Source organism: Podarcis liolepis, assembly GCF_965112155.1.
Source record: "Podarcis liolepis genome assembly, chromosome: 7".
Classification (NCBI taxonomy): Eukaryota; Metazoa; Chordata; class Lepidosauria; order Squamata; family Lacertidae; genus Podarcis; species Podarcis liolepis.
Genome location: NC_139561.1, coordinates 60,559,448 through 60,577,992, shown reverse-complemented (window position 1 = coordinate 60,577,992; position 18,545 = coordinate 60,559,448). Strand labels below are relative to the sequence as shown.

The following is an 18,545-nucleotide window of genomic DNA, read 5'->3' as shown; positions in this document are numbered from 1 at the left end:
TTATTAAAAAATAACTTGAAGCAACTTACAAAAAAAGAATCCCACATACATTAAAACCAACATGGAACTAAAACAATTCAAAGCTAAAAGTACATTCATATTTATAAAAAGGCAGAACTAAAACTGAAGGAGGCCACATATAACTGAAAGCCAAAGGACGGGTGGAAAAGAATCATTTTTGCTGGTGCCTAACATTTTGTGTGTGAGCGTGCGCACACACTCTCTCTCACACCAATTCTGAAGCCACTGTGTAATATATTTCTTTTAAAATAGCTTGACTATACCTTGGTAGTCAAGAGAAATGAGGAGGGGAGAAGGACTAGACTGGATTTCCCCCCCAAAAAAGATGGAGGAGGAGGAGAAATGGCTTCCTTCTGAAGACTGGGTCCTCCTGCTCTCCATGTAACAGAGGGAACCAGGTTGAAGAAGAAGCAGGCCTTGTTATCTGAGAAGGGGACTTGCTCTCCCCTCACTGCACTGCTGGGTGAAAAATCTCTTCAGAGAGCTCCAGCTACAGGTTGCTTCAGCTCAAAACCGCAGGGCCCCCAGCACAGCCTCTGTGTGCAAAGCACTTGCTCACACTTCTTCCCTCTCTCTCACACACAAAGCAGCCCCGCCACCCCAGCAGGCTCTGGTTTCCTCAAGAGGTGAGTTATTGCTTGAAGCAAAGGCCTAGGCTAAGCAGCTGTGGCTGTCAGTTGCCAAGCTGTGAGATGGGGAATGGGGACGAGTGTTTATTATATGTCTTCACCCACCTGCAGTGGGAAAGGGGCAGGAGAGCAGCTGAACCACCGAGCCCCATAAGACTTTGCAAAGGGGGGGGGGAGAGGAGCATCATGACCCACATTCTAGGGATCCAGCTTCCAGTACTTATGCAGGTGTGTGTGCCATGAAATGCAAGCACATCATCTTTTCCGCAAGTCTATCCGCACATATACCGTAAGTCCATAAAAGGCACTAGCCCCGGGGTTGGTAGAAAGTTCTGGCAGAGAAAAACTGCCTGTGATGGTGTGGGCATGTAACAGAGGGAACTGCACATGTGAGGATATTTTCACCTGTGAAATAAAGTAATTCCACATTATGCAGGCTTGTAAAATGGCCACTCAGCCTCATGTCACCTCTGGCAAGGAATAATTTTCCCCACTCCAGAAGCTTTGCAAAACTGTCCTCCTCCCACCCACAGCAACCCCATTTTAGGCCAATTGTGGACAGCCTTCAAGCTTGAAGGATCTATGCTGTTGTTTTTTACTAGATCCTCAATGTCCACCAACCATAGTGACTGGGGAGGCACAGCAGAAGTAAAATTCTGATGTGATTGTTATTGACACTTGATGCAAGAAAATTTTTACTTATGCTCGCCAATCTAAGTGATACAGCTTACTATACATAATGACGTAACTGTAATAACTGCAGTAATTTTGGTATATACAACTTTGTTAAACTATTCAGAAACATTTATCTGAGTGTTTGTTGTTGCTTTCTTTTTATGTAATTGTTGCATGTTGATATGCTCTACTGTAAACAAAGATATATCTCAATGTTTAAAGATGACAAGGATAAAAAACTATGTTACCAGAAAGAAAGAAAAACCTTTGACTTAGGGTTGGAACCAATTGCCATAGGAAATTGCCATAACTGAGTCAGATCATTGGTTCATCTAGCTCAGTAGTGTCTACACTGACTGACAGCTGCTCTCCAGGGTTTCAGGAAGGAGTCTGGTTTAGGTAGAAGGGAAGAGAAAAGTCATTTATTGTCGCTAATGTGGGGAGTGGGAATTGGAAACCTCCCTAGATCTATTTGCTGATCATCCATTAGTCATCTACCAGTAGATCCCAATCTACATTCTCACCCCACCCCCGCCTCTGTGTTGGGCCGCAGATAACTAACACTAATAATAATAATAATAATAATAATAATAATAATTCATTATTTATATCCCGCCCATCTTGCTGAGTTTCCCCAGCCACTCTGGGCTGAATGTCAGGTAGTTGTTTATCTCTTTGACATCTGATGGGAAGGCAATAAGCCAGGACATAAGAGTCCATTCACAAGCAGACATCCTTGTCTGGTGTGGGGTCTAACATATGCCTTTCACACCTTGCAGGTGGTACCAGCTGGCTGGACCCTGCAAGGACCCTTTCCTGTCACAAAGAGGCAAGCAGAAGCTGACAAGACCAGGCTGAGGAAGAAGACCCACCCTCTTGAGCTGTGTACTCATCCTCTATAAGCCGGGCCAGGCCAAAATCAGCAATCTTGCAGCAGAGCATATCTGACACCAAGATGTTGGCAGCTCGCAGGTCACGATGGATATAATTCTTCTTTTCAAGGAAGGCCATTCCTTCCGCTATCTTTATGAGAGAAGAGGATGGGGTTGTTACATATTTCTTTATTGCAATTTCATCCCACTGCTCCCTTCCTCCCAGCAACCCAGTATAAGATTCCTTCCCCTGTTAGGTAGGTTGGAATGATAGTCATTTGAGGATAGTGCATGGCTGACAGTCTCCAAGAACTGAGGCAGGATTTGAACTCAGGTCTAGCCTCACCACTCTAACCACTGCACCAGACAGGTGAATGTAACCAATAACAACTTTCCCTGCAGTTTTCCACTCACTCCGTTGATGCATCTTTCCCCTTTTCTTCTGGCAGATGTTGTTTGCTTTTCACAGCTGCCAGCGGGCAGAATTTCAACACGGGCAAATTTCTTCCCGGCTGTGTGTCCTTGGTTTTCTAATGTTTGTTTCAGTAATATCTTAGCTCTGCACCAAGGAACATAAGCTGGCACATGAGCCTTTCGCACATACAAATATTTATCCTCACAACAATCCTGTGAGGTAGGACAGGTTGAGCAGTAATGATAGTGACTGTCAGGGTCACCCAAGGGGTTTCGTGGCTGAGCAAGCAGGTGAATCCTGCTCCAGGTCTGACTCTGGCTTTCAACTGCTTTGGATATTCTGACTTCCTGCACAGAACTCTGGGAATTGTAGTTCTGTGAGGGTGCTGGGCCTCGTCCCCTCAGCAGCAGATATGAACCAAGAAAAATGGCAGTTTGCACTGAGTACTCCAAAAGTTAAATAAAACCTTATTACCTATGTCTTAGGTAAGCTAAGTCCATTATCTGATAGAAAGATTAGACGCCCCATGTTTCATTTGTAATGTGGTCATTATTCTAGGTTCTGTTTCCCAGCAGAAATCCTTCATCACATTTATTCTGGTGCTGAAATTAAGTTTTTAGGAAATGCAATCCAAACACCCAGCCCATCTCTCCATATCATATATTCCCACCAACTGGTCCTCTTCCACCATCCTCCCAGGTTTTATTCCTTGCCCGCTCTTATCCTCACCTGTGCTGACATATCCAGCAGTTTATAAATGGTCAGCTTGATGCCTTCAACAGCTTTGAGGAAATCCACCAAGTTTCCTGTATGGGGAAGGGAAAAAGCCTATTAAAATATGTGAAGTATATCTCTGCACGGTTCTGCTGACCTATTTTAGAGTTCTGAGCTGCTATCACTCAGCTGTGGTTGTGAACTTGAATATGTTGTTCACCCCAGGGAATGTGTGCTGCTTGTAGACCATCACTAAGGGGGGTGGGGGTTCAGTTGCTAACAGGAAAATTCAGGTTGTCTAATTAAAGTGGATGCTGTACAAGAACCCCACCTGCAAAGAACCCTGGACTTGGGGGGGGGGGAGCGGGAAATGCACCGGCAAGTGTGAGAGCAATTTCTTTGAATTGCCTCCCCACAAACAAATCAGAATGAACGCTCAATAAACAACTGGTGTTATCTAACCTCCCTGCAAAGTTTGTGCAAATGAATCAGGATAGATGCTCAACGAACAGGCAGGTCGTCTTGAAAAGGCTCACAAGCTTCCTAGAAGCTGGCCAGGCGGCCTCTTTGCATGAGCTGGAGGGAGAAAGAGACCCTTCCCTTGACCTTTGCTGACAGCTATGCATTTTTGGCATCCCACCATTTATTCTCTTTCCTTTTTGCTCTTCTCCCCCTTTCCCCCTAAAGTGTCATCATGGCTTTTTAGATTGCAAGACTCTGTTATTTCTCTTTGTTGGTGATGCTTGACAATTTTAGATGATGATGGATAATGGATGGAGAAGTAGAAGGATAAATGTCAGCTCTAAGCAGACACCATCTCTGGTGCAGCCTGCTGAAGGGACATATGAGAGCCAAAATGGGTGGTAAAAGCTTTGAGAAGCAGGAAACCCCTCCCAAATCCTCTGGCTATTTTTGTGCCTTGGCAGGCTGCTCCCATTGTAGCTGTAGCTGTGTCGCACAATAACCTTTAATTTCCTTCTCTTTCTCCACTGCCTTATGCCAAATCCAGCAAGCGAGCTGGGGTTCTGACCTCCATTAATCTAGAGCAAAGGGCACCGCAGAGGAAGTGTCTAAAACAAATCTGATGAGACAAGAGAGGGAGAACAGGAGGAGGAGTGGGGACATGGGAGTCAGCACCCTCTGTCATGGGCAGGGGATAAAAAAAACCCCACGGCTAATTTTACTCCCTTTCCATATTTTTCTTGCTTTTCATTCTATCCCAGGCACAGCCCAAATCTGAACAAAGAGTGGTTATAACATTCAGAGGTACTGTTGTGTGGTGTCATACATTGAGGGTCATCTTTCTGTAGCACACAAATGGGCAGTGAAGGTCAATTGATTGCATGCTAATGGACAGCAAAGGTTGATTGCATGCTAATAGACAGCGGTGGCCAACTGATATTTTCTCAGTGTGCACAAACGCCTAAAAGATGCATCTTCGATCAGCTTTGGTGGCTAGATGCTACTGTGTTAGACGGCTCTCATAGGGACTAAAGAAGCAGTGAGGTTGCCGTGTGGTCAGCCAAACAAAGACTTGAGCTTTGCTTGCCTATCAAAGTTGGAGAGGCCCCTGTGTTTCCTCTTGCTGCCAGCTTCAAGTTCTCTCGTGCCTAATGGGCCAGAATCCACTTAAGGTGACATATCTGCTGTTTATAATACGTTGGAGCTGTATTCTGAGCCATTCTAAAGAGAACAATCAAGGGAACATTCCTGTATTCTTGCTGCCTGGAAGAAGGAGCCTTAGTTGGCTATTTGCCTTCAGAGAAACTGCTTTAAAGATAAGCACTTTCGGTTTGGATGCTTGCCTGTTCCCTCATGCTTAACGTTTGTGCAAATACGCTAGTATCTCTGCTCTCCTTTGAGTGCTGTCTCCAGTCATCTCTCCCAACAGGAAAAGAACCCTGAAGCACAAACCTTCCCCAACCTGAAGACCTATAGATGCTTTGGACTGCAACGCCATCAGTACACAGGCAGTCCAGAACATCTGGAGGGCCTTAGGTTGGGCCCTATAAGACTAGAAAAAACTTCTTCGCTCACTGCATACTTAAACTATGTCCCTCCCACAGGAGGCAGTGGGGGCCAGAAATTCAGCTTTACAAGAGGACTGGACAAATTTAGAAACTGCAGAAGGGGGGAGTGTCACGTTAGTGATTTGATTTCTGGGAAATTCTGGGCAGTGGGAGTCAATGGTACCATCTTGAGCAGGTGAGAAGGCCCTGTCTGCTGTCCTGCTGCTGCATTAGACACTAGCAAGTTGTCAGGACTCTCTCCCAACGTTGCCAGGAGAAGTTCAGGATGGAACGTGGGACCTTCTGCATGCACAACAAAGGCCCTTCCACGGCTGGAGTCTCTGGAGAACCCCTGGCTCAAAATGAAGCTATGCCAGAGTGAAGGAGCAGGTAATGCTGTCTAGCGCCTCACCTTTTTCCATGTACTCAGTGATGATGTACATGGGCTTCTGGGTCACCACAGCATAAAGCCTCACCAGCCGGGGATGCCGCAGTTTCTTCATCAGGTTAGCTTCAGCCAGGAAGGCCTCAGGCGACATGCTGCCTTGCTTCAGACTCTTGACGGCGACTTTTGTGTGGCCGTTATAGTAACCTGCCGAGGGATAGAGTGAGGATCTCAGCTCAGGAGGACTGGAGCCAGGATTTGGGATCGCACCTGGCAATGCATGTACCTCCACAACGGCACCCTTGCTGAGTGAAGGGATCAATGTATGTCTGGTGGAAGAACTGGGGTGTCCTCGTTTTTTAATCACTGAAATGTTGCTGGACATGCTTTAAATCTTATCGCCATGAGGGCTAGAAACTTGCTGGGTTTTCCAAAATCAAAGCTGAGGTTCCTTGGCTGAAATCTATGGGCAAGCAGGATGCCGATGACCCCTGCCTCCACCCGTCTTTCCCTGCTGCCACCCCTACTACTCACCCATCCAAACTTCTCCAAACTGCCCGGCTCCCAGTTTCTCCACCAGCTTGAGGCTCTCCCGAGGCACCTCCCACTCATCCTGCCACCAGGGTTTCTGTGGCTTCTGCGTCTGGCAGGGCTTGCCGAGGCGGGTGCAAAGCCCATCTGTGTTGCCTGCGAAGAAACGAAAGAAAGACAGAAGCTGAAGGACAGGAGGGGGGGCAGCAGAAGATGTGTTTAACCATTCGGCTTAGAGAACATTAGAACACAAGAAGAGCCTGCTGGATCAGGCCAATGGCCCTCTAGTCCAATGGTTTCACAGTGGCCAACCAGGTGCTTGTGCAAAACCTGCAAGCAGGATTTGAGCACAAGAGCTCTCTCCCCTCCTGCAGTTTCCAGCAGCTGGTATTCAGAAGTATTTGCTGCCTCTGACCAGAGGCAGAGCATAGCTATTGGGACTCGCCCTCGATAGCCTGTGGCAGCAGTGGGCAACAAGCACAGGAGGTGGCAAGTGTCACGCTCCTTGTGGGGCCAGATCTGCTACCCCTCCCAGCTGTCCCCAACCTGCCACCTAAGGTGACTGCCTCACCAAGCTTCATGAGCAGTCCAGGCCAGGGCACCAAATGGGTGAGAGCTAGCTTTGAGCAACAGATGTATTGGTGGCACCAGCTTTCATGGACAAGAGCCCCCTCCAGGAGAAGGAGCAGTGTCCTTCCTCCCAGCAGCCAGGACAGGCAGAAAGAGGCTTTCAGGGTCGGGTGGCCTCTCTAGCCTTACTCATATAATGCTCCACCAGCTGGTGCAGGCTCTCAAAGGTGATGCGAGGGGAGATGTAGAAGCCACCGTTGTCCATATTGCGGATCTTATAGTGCTTCACGACTTCTCCCTGGTTCTTGTCAAAGTCACGGATGGAGAGGGAAAAGGAACCTGAGGAGACACACAAGGAAACAGAGTGAAGAGGTTGGATCCTGGATTTCTTTTGTCCCCTTATACCCAGAGACATGTGGGCTCCTCCCCACTCCCCACAAAAAAACAACAACCGGCACTTGCCTTGCTGATTCCCTCCCCCTCCACCAAAATTTCACAGATATTTTCCCCTCAGCTTTTTGTCCCCCTGGCCCTTCCTCTTTCCCCCTCTGTGGACCCACACTCCAATAAAATGATGCTGATCTTAAAAAAAATATTTTATGTACACCGCAAAATCATTCAGATATTTTATTTTCCACAGGAACCCCAAAATTTCCTCAAATATTAAGAATCTCTTCTGGTTCTTCCAACAGAATGGAACAGCACCCTCCAGCCAGGCACCATACCAATGAGATAATATTCAAGAAGTAGCAAGAATCAATACCTGCTGAACACTCTGGTTTAGAACTTAAGAACTAAAGAAGAGCCTGCTGGATCAGGCCAATAGCCCATCTAAGCCAGCATCCTGTTATCTCAGTGGCTCTAGCCTGAGCATGGCTTGGTAAGCTATCACCCAATGGCGGGATGAAAGGGGTGTTTGTGTGTACAAAAGGAAGGTTAGCGAAATTCTCTCAACTCAGGCTGTGTACACATTCCCATCTTAGAGCGCAGCTAGGACCTTCTTTTTCTCTATTCAGAGCAAAGCTAGCTTGGGCGGAAATATGCCAAAGCACAGTACAGTGGTACCTCGGGTTAAGAACTTAATTTGTTCTGGAGGTCCATTCTTAACCTGAAACTGTTCTTAACCTGAGGTACCACGTTAGCTAATGGGGCCTCCCACTGCTGCCGCCACCGCATGATTTCTGTTCTCATCCTGAAGCAAAGTTCTTAACCCGAGGTACTGTTTCTGGGTTAGCAGAGTCTGTAACCTGAAGCGTCTGTAACCCGAGGTACCACTGTATTTCATAAGAAACGACAATATAGATGTGGATTGTAGCTACAAGTCATGTGTACACACCACTTCCCAAACCAGAAGCAGGAGCACACTGGATGCAAAGTGTGCACACAGACTCTTAAATGTTTTAAATCTTTCTCCAGCCTCTGTTACAATTCCTGGAGAGAGAGAATGACCCTATGTGGATACATGTGTGGGGTGGGTGGGTGGGTGTGACACACATGCCTGCCCAGGGCCCTCTTCCCCCCACCGCCCCCTAATTTGGGCACGGTGGTGGCGGCTGTTGATTACCTTTGGTGGATTCACTCTCCCGAATGAGGAAAGCGCCGTGCGTGTTGCCTGCGGTCAGGAGCTGCCGTTCTGCATCCTTCCTGCTGAGAGCTTTGAAAAACCAGCTGCAAGAAAGAAGTAGCACAGAGAGGTTTACAGAGTTTGAGCCTTTCAGTATGCTTCAGGTAGGCAACAGCCATTTTAATTTAAAGCGAAAGAAAACATTAATCAATAAAATGTTCAACTTTTCAGGTGTGTGTGTGTGTGTGTCTGTGTGTTTAAACAAAATTTCCAAGGAATAACACCCCTTCCAGCACCCACTCTATCTTGAGAACCCAAAGGCCATAGTCACACCAATCATTTGTGAATATGAGGCCTTCTGCATGCCCTTCTCCTTAACAAACAGATTAACTAACAGCGCCGCGCTAAGCAATGAGTCCCATTGAGTTCAGTGAGATGTACTCAGAGAAGTTAATGGGTATAAGATTGTAGCTTACTTTCAGAGGAACGGTCCTGAGTAGACATGTCTATCCAAGATTGCACTTTTTGGTTACACACTTAAGCACCATTAAACTCTTTGGGACAACCATGCCTAGGGTGGCACTGTAAAATATCATACAATTGATTATTTTCTATTTAATTGGGTTTTTGGAGGGACATTGCATGTGGAGAAAAGTGGAGATGTTTTTACTCACGGCTCTTGCTCCAGGGTGTTCATCCTGGCAACAAAGTTTCTTGGAATGTAACCCACTCGCCCGGTGGTGAGAGACTGCGCTTTCCACCATTCCCCAGTCCTAAAGGGGAAGAATTGAATACCAGTCATTCTCCTACCTTTGCTTGATCTTGATCCCACATCCATCAGGCAAAGGGAAAGAACAGACCAAAACCTGATAGTCTTGTGTCACCTTGAATGAGTTCCTTTGCCTTTGATTCTAATCCAGCAAACACACATGGGCTGCATTCACACGGCAGTTAATTCCATTTCCCCTAATCTTTCCATCGCTATTAGTTTCTGCTTTACATTTCTGCTTTCACAAGACATGAAAGCCACCTCCAAATATATAGTGGAATATAGCCACAAGTTTAATGCTGATTTCTATGTTATTTGCTTCCAGGGGAAAAAAAATCTGTTTTCATTTCTTTATTCAGTTCAGCTTCTATTGAGCATTTAACTCCAAATGCCAGCAGACACAATGATAAGGGTTTCAACCATCGAAAAATATGGAATTCCCCCCACTGTTTCAGTGAACGTCCAACGTATGGCATCTACCATTCTAAGTATGAGTGCGTTCAACCATATTGACATGTATCAACCATAGTGTCTTGGTCAAAAGAGGTCAACATTTTTTTCTGAATGGCATGGTAGAAGGCCATGTATCATGGGATGCAAACCCACAATGCAGCTGCTGCTGCTTGGGTGTGACAGATGATTATTTTGTTGGTGTGCCAGACCTAAAGGTAACACTCTAACGTGGAAGAAGACTTACTCTTCCAGTACCCGGAGCTGTTCACCTTTCCGGAGCACCAGATCTCCATCATGCAGCGACTCATAATCATATAATGCAACCACCAGTTTATCTATAAAGAAAATCAGCATGTCACTATAAGACAAACCAGGTTTCAGGACTAGAAGAGATGTTATTTTGAATTCAGCTCACATAACATCCACTACCCCCCCTTCCTTAACGTGGTGCCCTCCAGATGTTTTGGAACACCACCTTCATCAGCTGCAGCCAGCATGTACTGACTGTGCTAATGGGATTTGTAACCCAAAACATCTGGAGGGCACTAGGCTGGAGAAGGTTGTACTCCATGAAGGACTTTAATATTTTCTCAGGGGCTATCATGTCATAATGTGATCCTGCTCATGTCTCAACACCTTTTTGGTGTTGGCGCCAAAACTGTGCAATGCCCTTCCCAAGAAGACCTGCGGGTCCCTCTCTCTTCTTGCTTTCCGGAGGACCCTCAAGGTTCATCTCCATGGTATATAGATGTTTTTTAAAATGTCTTTAGTCTGCCTTATTCTGACCTTAGTCTTGCTAGTTGTTTTATGCTTAACTATGATTTTGATTGTTGTAATGGTTTGTATTCTTCACTAGGTGTTTTGAATGTGCTAGCATAGAAAACCAGAACAGAAATTTATTAAACAAACAAAGACTGGATCAACCACAGAAACAACCCAAGCATCCACCATTGTAGAGGGTGGGAGGAATGTTTTTAGTGGTGCCTGTAGAGCAATCAGGGAAGTTCACCCCAGGCTCCTTTGATATGTTTCATATAACACTAAAATGCAGGTCTTTCAAGACAGCACAGTGGTCTGGGCCTCTCTCTGCTAGCTACCACTACACTGGCAATGGCCCCTGGCCTAGCTGGTCTCTGCTCTTGAGTTGCCTATTTGACAAATCCACTCCAAGACCATTTTTGCATCCCCAATAAATCCAGACAGTCTTTGTGCTATAGTTAGAAGTTGGAAGAAAGGCAAGATTTTAACCTTGAAGAGGTGAGCTGGGAGGAGGAACAGTTTCGCAAGATATCAGAGGATTGTACATTTCAGAGCCATTGGAAATCAGCCTCTGTGGAAGAAACAAAGTTCAAATCAAGGATCCTTCCATAGCAGTGATCCTCGGATTTCCCACCAGCCCTATAGTTTTATGACTTCCCCTTTATTTTTCTTGGGCTTTGTCACATTAATGAGAAAATTAATGTGGAAGCAAAGTGGGGCAAACACTTTATGCAGAGTTAGCTAGAATTAAAAGTTGCGCTGCTGGGGCAGGTTGACATACAGCTTGAATTCCAGCATCTAAAATTATGCATTGCAGTTTAATGGACAGGTTGGGGCAGGAAATGGATTAAACAGTAGAAAGGTGCAATTGGGCTTATTATCAGAGTGGGGAGAGTGAGCAGCTAGGTCTTGAAGTTTATGCAAAACCTGATAAGGAGCTAGTGTGGGCTTTTAAGAAAAGGAGTGATGCAATTATTCTAGTTATCGTGTGGCAACTTTTGCAAAGTCTCTCACCTGGGACTTGGTGGCAGAGTCAATAGGGTAATGGCATGTCTCACAAATTTCTATGTTCTCATCCCAGTCATCATCGTAGTCACTGCAGCAGCAACCCATAATCTCTGCATGGGGAAAACAAGAGACAGGCTATAAATTCAGGTTCACGTCCCCGTTCTGCTAAGGATAACAGTCATCAAGTCAAAAGAATTAAATGGAGACACTGTGGGGAGAGGGAGAGAGAAAGAGTTTTCTTAGAACAGGAATGGGGTGTCCTATGTTGTTGTTTGCTTTCCTCACAACCTTAACACTATTACTGCATGTCCACCCCACATTCCACCACCTGTTATTCCTGTTGTGTCCATAGGAGCCAACTCCTAGGGTCTGAGGAATCTTCACCCCCCAATAAAATATTTAACGGGGCTGGGGGCCCCCAAAGTTAATGAGCATTGTCATTCAAATGGTGTGCGTGCACCATATAATGTGATTGATTATGCAGGGCGGCGTTTACCCCCCCCCCCATATTTCATTCAAGTTGGCACCCCGGTTGTGTCTGTATATTTGGCTCACGTAAAAATATTACAAAGCATAATATGAGTCTATGATTTAATGATTTAATTATACAGTGGTAAGTACTTAATTCGTTCCAGAGGTCCGTACTTAACCTGAAACTGTTCTTAACCTGAAGCACCACTTTAGCTAATGGGGCCTCCTGTTGTCACCGTGCCGCCGTAGCACGATTTTTGTTCTCATCCTGAAGCAAAGTTCTTAACCCGAGATAATATTTATGGGTTAGCAGAGTCTGCAACCGGAAGCGTATGTAACCTGAAGCGTATGTAACCTGAGGTACCACTGTATAAACAAAAACCAGCAAATCTGAGACCTTCCAGATCTTGTAGGGTTGAAGTCCAAAAACACCCGGAAGGTTAGGACGGTGTGGATTTGAGCATATGACATACATTAACACCAAGATTCCTTCGACACAATTTCTGTTTTAAACCAGCGGCTGACCTCTAACCCTGTCTGCATTATACAGCATTTAGACATGTGAATATTACACCTGGGTGAGATTCTACGAACTTAGAATTGACACATGGATGAATGTTGGTTTTGCCATAACACAGACATGGGGCTGTTTCATTTGATGCAGGATTGCCCAGTGGGTTTAAATCAATAAATGCATAAACATAACCTTTAACATGTCTCATTATGTTCAGTCACCTCATGTAGTATGTGGATGGATCCTCAACCCCCCTGGAAATTTATTCCATCCACATAATTTGGTTTCATAGAGCAGCTATGGTTGATCACTGTCTAGCAGTTCTGAATAATTGGGGGGTGGGGGTCAAAAGGAACCCCAGATTTGGATCAATGGATTCATGCCTGACTGGTGCAAACAGTGCATGAGTGGAGGGAAACATGCATGAAAATGGGAGAATGGCAATTAATTTACCATAGTTTTCAAGTTTCGTGTGGCTCTCAACCTGGTCGTCCTGTCCCATCCTGTCCCACCCACTGCCCTGCCCAATCCCAACCCAGTAGACACACAGAGGCATAAAAGGCAGGGTGAAATAAAGGGGGGAGTCATTTACAACAGGGTTGCCATATTTAGAGAGGTAAAAATCTGGACACCTGCTTGTCCCACAACCATCTGCCGCCGCAGAGCCTCAGTTTACAAAGGTTTCTCTTCCATGTTCTGTTCTATATCAATAGTGATCACACACTCCTACAAATTACAGTGGTACCTCGGGTTAAGAACGTAATTCGTTCTGGAGGTCCATTCTTAACCTGAAACTGTTCTTAACCTGAGGTACCACTTTAGCTAATGGGGCCTCCCGCTGCCACCGCACCACCACCACGCAATTTCTGTTCTCATCCTGAGGTAAAGTTCTCAGCCCAAGGTACTATTTCTGGGTTAGTGGAGCCTGTAACCTGAAGCGTCTGTAACCTGAAGCGTCTGTAACCCGAGGTACCACTGTACACTCAAAGGTGTTATAGTGCTCAAATTAAACAAACACTATTAAAACCACATGGCTGCCTTCAATGATTGGCATGGATTGGGGAAAGCTGCACCTCTGAACACTGGGTGCAGAGCAGGTAACATCCTGCTCTGCACCCAGGACCAAGGATGAGTGTCTGTGTGCCTTTCACTATTCATTTTGGCGATGCAGCCTTACCTTCTCCCATGCAAATTAATGGAGATGGTGATTTTTAAACTTTAGTACATAAATATTATTTCATTTAAATCTTATTGCACAAATAATTTAATTTTTCATATCTATATATCTATATCTATCTATCTATCTATCTATCTATCTATCTATCTATCTATCTATATGCATGTTAACACTAATTAGAATATATATTTTAAATAAATACATAAACAGCTTGATAAAATGGCACAGGCTAGAAAGGTCATAGTGAAGGTGCCCTGTGTGGCAATAGGTTCAATATGTCAGCACACACCTGTCACAACCAGGCCCCTTAAAGAAGATGGGAGAGCTAAGAGGCAAAATCCCAAAATGGTTTTAGACCTTCTAGGGGGCAGTGGACATGATTTTCACTGCTCGACAGCTTCAAGAAAAATGCAGAGAACAAAATTAACCCCTGTATATGGCATTTATTGACCTAAGGCCTTCGACAATGTAAATTGCAATGCCCTGTGGACTGTCCTTCTGAAAACTGGCTGGCCAGATAAATTTGTGAACATCATTCAACTCCTCCATGATAACAATGGCTCTCAAAGTGAACCATTCACAGTGGAATCAGGTGTTAAACAGGGTTGTGTTATCGCCCCAACTCTATTCATTATTTTCATTGCCATGATCCTACACTTTGTTGAAGGGAAACTCCCCATCAGAGTAGAAATCATATATTGAACAGATGGAAAGCTCTTTAATTTGAGTAGACTGAAAGCAAAGAATAAGGTCACGGTAACTTCCTTCATAGAGCTTCAGTATGCTGATGACAACGTAGAATGTGCACACTCAGAGGATGACCTCCAAACCATCCTAAATATCTTTGCAGAAACTTACGAAAAGCTTGGCCTGCCGCATAACATCCCAAAAACCAAAGTGCTGCACCAACAGCACATAACAACCGCTGCAGCGCCACAAATCCAACTCAATGGTGTAATGTTGGACATTGTTGATCACTTCTCCTACCTGGGCAGTTATCTTTCCACAAGAGCCGACATTGATGCCAAAATCCAGCATCACCTGAGCTCTGTGAGTGCAGCTTTCTCCCGATTGAAGTGCAGAGTGTTTGAAAACAGGGACATTTGCAGAGAAACCCAAACGCTTGTTTACAAAGTTATTGTACTACCAACCTTACTGAATGCTTGTGAAACACGGACCACTTATAAACACCATCTCCAACTCCTCAAAAGATTCCATCAACAGTGTCTCCGAAAAATTCTGCACATCACTTGGGAAGACAGGCAAACTAATGCCAGTATACTGGAAGAAGCAAAGATCACCAGTGTTGAAGCAATGGCCTTCAACATCAACTTTGTTGGACTGGTCATGTTGTGTGGATGCCTGATTATTGTCTTCCAAAGCAACTACTCTATTCCGAAGTTAAAAATGGAAAGTGTAATACTGGTGGTCAACAAAAGAGGTTTAAATACTCTCTCAAGGCAAATCTAAAAAAAAATGTAGTATAAACACCGACAACTGGGAAACACTGGCCTGTGAGTGCTCCAGTTGGAGAACAGCCTTTACCAAAGGTGTCATTGACTTTGAAGACACTCGAATTCAGGACGAAAAGGAGAAACGAGCTAAGAGGAAGGCACATTTGGCAAACCCTCACCATGATCAACTTCCACCCATAAACCTATGTCCCCACTGTGGAAGGATGTGTGGATCCAGAACTGGCCTCCACAGTGACTTACAGACTCACTGTTAAGACCATGTTCATGGAAGACAATCTTACTTGGCTACGAATGATAGCCATAGAAGAAGAAGAAGAAGAAGACCTTCAGATTTCCTGTTTATTGAGCATTCACCCTGCTTTGCCTGTGCAGAAGTTATAGGATGTCAGCTATTTATTAAGGATCATCCTGATTTTTTAAAAATGTATTTCACATTCTTCAAGAAATATCAACATAAAAACATGCAGCAGATGAATCATTCTGGTGGGGGCCCTGCTATACTGCATATGATGTAACCGCTGCTATTCAAATTTGGACTTTCTGCAATCTTAAGAAATGATGGAAGAACTATAGGGAAAACACAAGAGGGCAAATTGTTGAATGCTGATATCATGTGGATGCCCCACAAAACCTGGGTGAATGAGGAATTAAATGTCTAGTGTTTGAAACTTCCCTAAACCTCATACAAGAAAATACGTATAAAACTGTGGGAGGTAATGAAAACCCAGAACTAGAAAATCTTTCCAATATGATGCACAATTTCTTTTTCTTTTTTCTTTGCTAAGTATGTGGGAGGAAGTCTGGTTATACCCATGATTCAAGTGTTGACAGCTAAGGGAGTGGGATGGTTTGAAAGTACAAAAACAAAACAAAAATCGGCTATCATTGCATGTTCCTCCCTGAAGTCTAACAAGGTTTGTTCACAAGGATTGGGCCAATTATTGATAGAAGTAAAGGTTCACTTTTCAGTACAGTTTTTAGATTTTGGTAATGGAACAGAATAATTGCCAAAATTATGCACTAGCGAGCAAATCCAGGCTTTAGCAGAGTAACTTCTGTCAAAATATTGTTCATTGTTTGATTACTAAACGACTGCTACTATAGCTATAGCTAAGTTTGATTACTTAACGGCTGCTACTATAGCTAAGGTGAAGGTAAAAAATACAACTCCGTTTATGTTTAAGCCACAGGATACTATAACAACGAAGAATGCTCAAGTAGATGGACCCTCTAGGATTAGATTAAGGATCCTGATTAAGGATTAGATTAGATCCTTGATCTGCAGGAGAAGATAGTAACAGGATTACAATACATTTATTAAAACTACCAATGATTTAGAAAGATATCTATCAGACATAGCCTAGTTTTGTGTTTTTTTACACTGGGTGTTTACAGAGTTAATTATTTCAGTTCATCTGATCAAAAGGATTGGAAAGCCCAAGATAAAAAAAAAATTGTTTAAAGTTGATGTCTTTGTGGCTCCGGGCAAATTACAGAACTGCCACATTGTAGTTCCCCTACAACGTTACCTTATGTATCAAGATTTAAGGGAGGAAGAGGGTGACATTCACCCTGAATAAATATAATAATCATTCGTTATTGGGAAAATATTATAATTATTCTGGAAGAAAAGGCTGAAATGTTATAAATCATATTGCTTGTGTGTTGTACGAAGCTGCAAAATGAGCCCCTACATGTAGCTACCCCAAAATCCCAAGTGGTGAGAAACTCCAGAGGTTTCTGAACTTATCCAGGGTTTGGTTTCATTGGAATGAAGGCCAGCAGAGACTGTGGTGTCTTTAGGGGATATGGCACCCCTTTCCTTATAAACAAGGACTCAGGTCGGGGGCGGAAATCTAAAAATGGTGCAATGGTTGAGAAAAACTTTATAAAAATGCAGTATGTTGTAGCAGGGTATTAATTATTGTTGTTGTTTTCCCAGTGTGCTATAGTGGTTAGAATGTTGGAGAAGGAGGTAAGAGATCAGGGTTCAAATCCTCCCATGAGGCATGACCTTTGGCCCCATCACTGCTTCTCAGCCTAACCTACCTCACAGGGTTGCTGTGAGGATAAATGGAGAGAGGGAGGACCATGTATGCCATCTTGAGTTCCCTGGAGAAAAGTTGGGGTATAAATTAAATAAGCAATGCAATTGCTGAAAGCTGGTGTGGGACACTGCAGGAACTATGGGGATTACCAATGACGAAGAGAACTACCAGTTCCAGTGTTGCCTCAGCTGCACACACGCATTCATGGGCGTCGCAGTCTGCAACACATTTGCCAGGGAGTAATTCAGATTGAACATTTTTGGAACATGTGCTCCCGTAGTAACAGCGCTTTCCAGAGCTTACTTTACAGGGTGAGTGTAAGGTCTGCAACAAGACTGGGTATTAAAGGTGCTTTGAACACTCTTACAATGCATATCTCTTCATGCTCCTATTATTTCAATGGGACTTACTCCCAGAGAAGAGCACATAGAATTCTAGCTGGTTCAAGTACTATGTAAATGTTAAATACTGCTGTTTCACACTGTACAATAGACATTATTATATAGTATGCACATTAATTAACACAATGCAATATTTGTACTGAAGCACTTTTATCCACCTCAACTATTAATTCTATTATTATTATTGTTTACTATATCTTTTAAAAAATGAAACTTAAGGCAGCTTAAAAAACGTTTTCATTCATCTCTTTTTCTCTCTCTTATTCACTTAATTGTCCTGTATCTTGATTGTGTTCTATGTGGATATATACATAAATTACGTTGCACACATTGCATTTCTGTGTAAACAGTATATGCTTTATTTGATATTTGAGATTCGTTTAGTAAGGCTATAAACATATCACACACACAAACATATGTATATTGATGTCTACATTTTTAAAGGGAGAAAAGGTTTGTGTTTGCTTGCTTAAAGGTTTGTGCCTCTCATTTTAAGCTCGTCTTTTTCAATTTTTTATTTTAAATGCACTGTCTGCTTTTCTACCTACAGGGCCTCAAAAGAAAGAAAGAAAGTTCAGTGCAGATGCTGAAATTGTAATAAAATCATTACATTAAAGAAATAAACAATGGGAGATAATGTTATGACGCTTTTAACTCAGAAGCCTCCCCACCACAACCAAATAAAATGTTTTAATGTCCACATAAAAGAACAAATATAATGGACTTGGCAGGTCTTCCTTGGGAGAGAATTCCTGTGTCTGTGTGTACAATTCTTGCCTAGAGTTGAGAACTATATGGGGCTACCTGGTCCTTTTCCACGCCTCACCTGGCAATATTTGCCCTCCGTCACTTACCTGTTAGCAGGGATGGTGAAAACTAGTCTCTCTCTGGTTCCCACAAATTGAAAGGGAGGGAAATGGCTTCTTCCTCATCACATTGGGCAGTGAATCATAGTGTGTCTAGAGTGCCAAAAGGCTCCAGGAGATCTCAGACACATACCCTGTCCTTCTCTCTCTTTCTCTCGCCACCTTCTCTGCTGATTTCCTGCCCTCTGAGTGCTTTGCACAGACAGCTCTAGAAGCTTG

The 18,545-nt window shown here is 43.9% G+C and overlaps 1 protein-coding gene across 1 annotated transcript in view; it reads right to left on the bottom strand.

Annotated features, from left to right (window-relative positions):
• LCK (LCK proto-oncogene, Src family tyrosine kinase) overlaps positions 1–18,545 on the bottom strand; it is a 22,574-nt gene extending 4,029 nt beyond the window's left edge. Inside the window, exons 1-11 of the mRNA XM_083511616.1 lie at positions 18,315–18,545; positions 11,381–11,484; positions 10,856–10,937; positions 9,852–9,942; positions 9,060–9,158; positions 8,386–8,489; positions 7,011–7,160; positions 6,255–6,407; positions 5,748–5,927; positions 3,342–3,418; positions 2,198–2,348 (exon numbers count right to left, since the gene is read on the bottom strand). Coding sequence (XP_083367742.1) covers positions 2,198–2,348; positions 3,342–3,418; positions 5,748–5,927; positions 6,255–6,407; positions 7,011–7,160; positions 8,386–8,489; positions 9,060–9,158; positions 9,852–9,942; positions 10,856–10,937; positions 11,381–11,479 — 1,186 coding nt within the window. The 5' untranslated portion in view covers positions 11,480–11,484; positions 18,315–18,545. The remainder of the gene's footprint in view (positions 1–2,197; positions 2,349–3,341; positions 3,419–5,747; positions 5,928–6,254; positions 6,408–7,010; positions 7,161–8,385; positions 8,490–9,059; positions 9,159–9,851; positions 9,943–10,855; positions 10,938–11,380; positions 11,485–18,314) is intronic.